At 39.4% G+C, this 2,447-nt stretch overlaps 1 protein-coding gene across 1 annotated transcript in view; it reads left to right on the top strand.

The window, feature by feature from the left end:
- The first annotated feature begins 400 nt into the window (after window positions 1-400).
- The window catches only part of LOC129219288 (RNA-binding protein Ro60-like), a 14,441-nt gene continuing 12,394 nt past the window's right edge, over window positions 401-2,447 (top strand). Inside the window, exon 1 of the mRNA XM_054853629.1 lies at window positions 401-413. Within this exon, the coding sequence (XP_054709604.1) occupies window positions 401-413 (13 nt within the window). The remainder of the gene's footprint in view (window positions 414-2,447) is intronic.

Raw genomic sequence — 2,447 nt, 5'->3', positions numbered from 1 at the left:
CAAATGTCCCGGCTCCATGAACCGTAAGGTCCAAAACGGATTCACTTCCTATGTCAAAACGTTAAACTTGAAGTGATGATGGGCCGTCACGCTTTTGTTCGAAAAAGAAACTTCTCCTTTTACGACATCGTCTCGGGTGGATGCTTTTATGAAAGTCCTCGTGATTTTATTACTCCACCGAAATTACTTTGTCGTATGGTTTAGAACTGGTGTGGTCAATCAACTCAAACAGAATGGATCACTTTGAGACACTAGTCAGAATTTTCATTTAAGAGGGGGGGGGGGGGCTTAACAGATTTTTCTCCTAAGGTGACTTTGGTCGTAATAATGGCCGTCACAATATAAGGACTGCCAATGATAGTAGACTGACTTTGGTCGCAATACAAACCATTACAATACAATGACTGGCAATGGTAATAATCAGAGGTAGATTTGCAGGTTTAGAAGCCTTTCGGAATGCATGTTAAAAGGACCCTTTTGTCTATTATACAGCTATGTAAAATATTTACCATGTGCCTTTATGAATCCTCTCCCTTGCGGAGAGTCACAAAAAAAAGGTGGTTTTTAGCCCCTTTGCATTGTGTTTCCAATAAAAAAAAAAAACAGGACTATGAAGTTGGAGGGAAAATGACCGAATTTGGTTCCAACTCCGACTCCGGGGATTTTCAGACCCTACGACTCTGACTCCAACTGCTTGACTCCAAAAACAAGCCAGACTCCTACTCCGCAATTACTGGCAGAGTTGCGGACTTAGAGGGAAAATGACTGGCTTTTTCTCTTAGAATTTTAAACGTCCAACTCCTTTACACCGAAATCAGCACGACTACGACTCCAACTCTTCAGCAATGTAAAACAATTTTGGGGGGGGGGGGACGCCTCCCCCCTAGTACAACACTGTCTACAACCCTACTGAAGTTGTAATTTTTCCTTACGTCTGGATTAGCTCGAGATTTGAAGAACTAAAACAATGTCCTTTGATGGACCTGCCTTCCATTTAACCCATTTTGTCTAATTCAAACAATTGAATCATGTCTCCCCCTGACTCTACTTTGCTCTAGGCTATCAACATACACATCTATATTCGTTACCGTCGCAACAAAGACGATAACGCTGTATTACGCCTTTAGGTGTAGTATCATAATCTCAATCCGAAAGTTCTTTTTCTAGCCTAGTAGTCCTCCCTTGGATCTTTTCAAAAAAGAAAGCGATGACGATGATGTGAACTGAATGTTCTACAAACACGAGTGATTGCATGCAACTTTGATTCCAATCCTTTCTGATGCGTACAGGCGCAGATCCAGAGTGTGGGTCATGGGGACCATTACCCCCCCATTAAGTTACCAAAGATAGTTCAAAACTGCGTTTTTGGGACAATAATTTCGAAACGTTAGGCTCAGACCCCTCATTAATTCCCAAATATAACACTCATGCCCCCCCCCCCCCCCCCGAAATCACCTCTCCAAAATCAGAAGCGTATTGACTAGATACTAGAAAAGAATTCAATGATGTCCGAATGAAGATAATTATTCATGCTCACGGCAAGCTGAAGAAGTTACGATTTTCACTAATGATTAGATCAAACTAAAATCCGTTTATATTCCATGAATGAAAGGTCACCGCGTCTAATTATCGCCATCTATTACTGCGCATCATATGTAAATGAGCAGGGGGAAAAAAACCCTGGGTGTAACTCAAGCTTATTTTTTTCTCTCTGGAAAAAAGGGGGGAAAAAAAACGTTGTCTATGGTGTGTGCGTAACGTTATCTACTTATTACCTTGCATCCAAGAAGGTTCGAATGCCCACTACTTTCGTCCGTGGTGGGTCACGTGGTTCAAGGTGCTGTTTATCATTCACTGATGGCAGCTTGGAAGGTTGGACGGAATGTGAGCTTCAATATCAAGGTCCGAATTTCTACTACTTTTAAAAAGCTTTTAATTACTTTTTTTTTCTTTTCTTTTTTTTTTTTTTTTTGAGATTTCTTTGAAATTTTGCAGTCGGTAAAGAGAAGACAACCGTATGTTGAATCAAAACTTTTTTTTTTTACTGTTAAGCGTTGTACACAAACTTTTAAGTTCATGTGTACGTTTTCTGCATTTCGATTTTTATTATTCTTTTCCCAAAGGGAGGGACTTAATTCCTAAATCCCTCACCTTGAGCTCGGACTTAGTACAGACTTACATTAGTAAACACATTGACAGGCACATTAATAAAAGAAGCATCAACTAATTAATAACAACAATTTTTAGTTTGTAATTTCCGTGTTCTCTTCTATTATCTAGGAAAGTTTTAAATATTTTAAAATTTTATAAATGTAATGGTCCGCGAGAATAATCCTAATATAAAAAGCGGCCCTGTGTCAAAAAAAAAAAAAAAAAAAAGTGCAGCATTGCTTTATGCCCACCAGGGAAAAGGGTTGATGGCACAGACTGCACCACTGAAAATTTTC

Source organism: Uloborus diversus, chromosome 1 (assembly GCF_026930045.1).
Source record: "Uloborus diversus isolate 005 chromosome 1, Udiv.v.3.1, whole genome shotgun sequence".
NCBI classification, from domain to species: domain Eukaryota; kingdom Metazoa; phylum Arthropoda; class Arachnida; order Araneae; family Uloboridae; genus Uloborus; species Uloborus diversus.
Note: the sequence above shows the minus strand (reverse complement) of the source record. Positions and strands in the feature narration are given on the sequence as shown.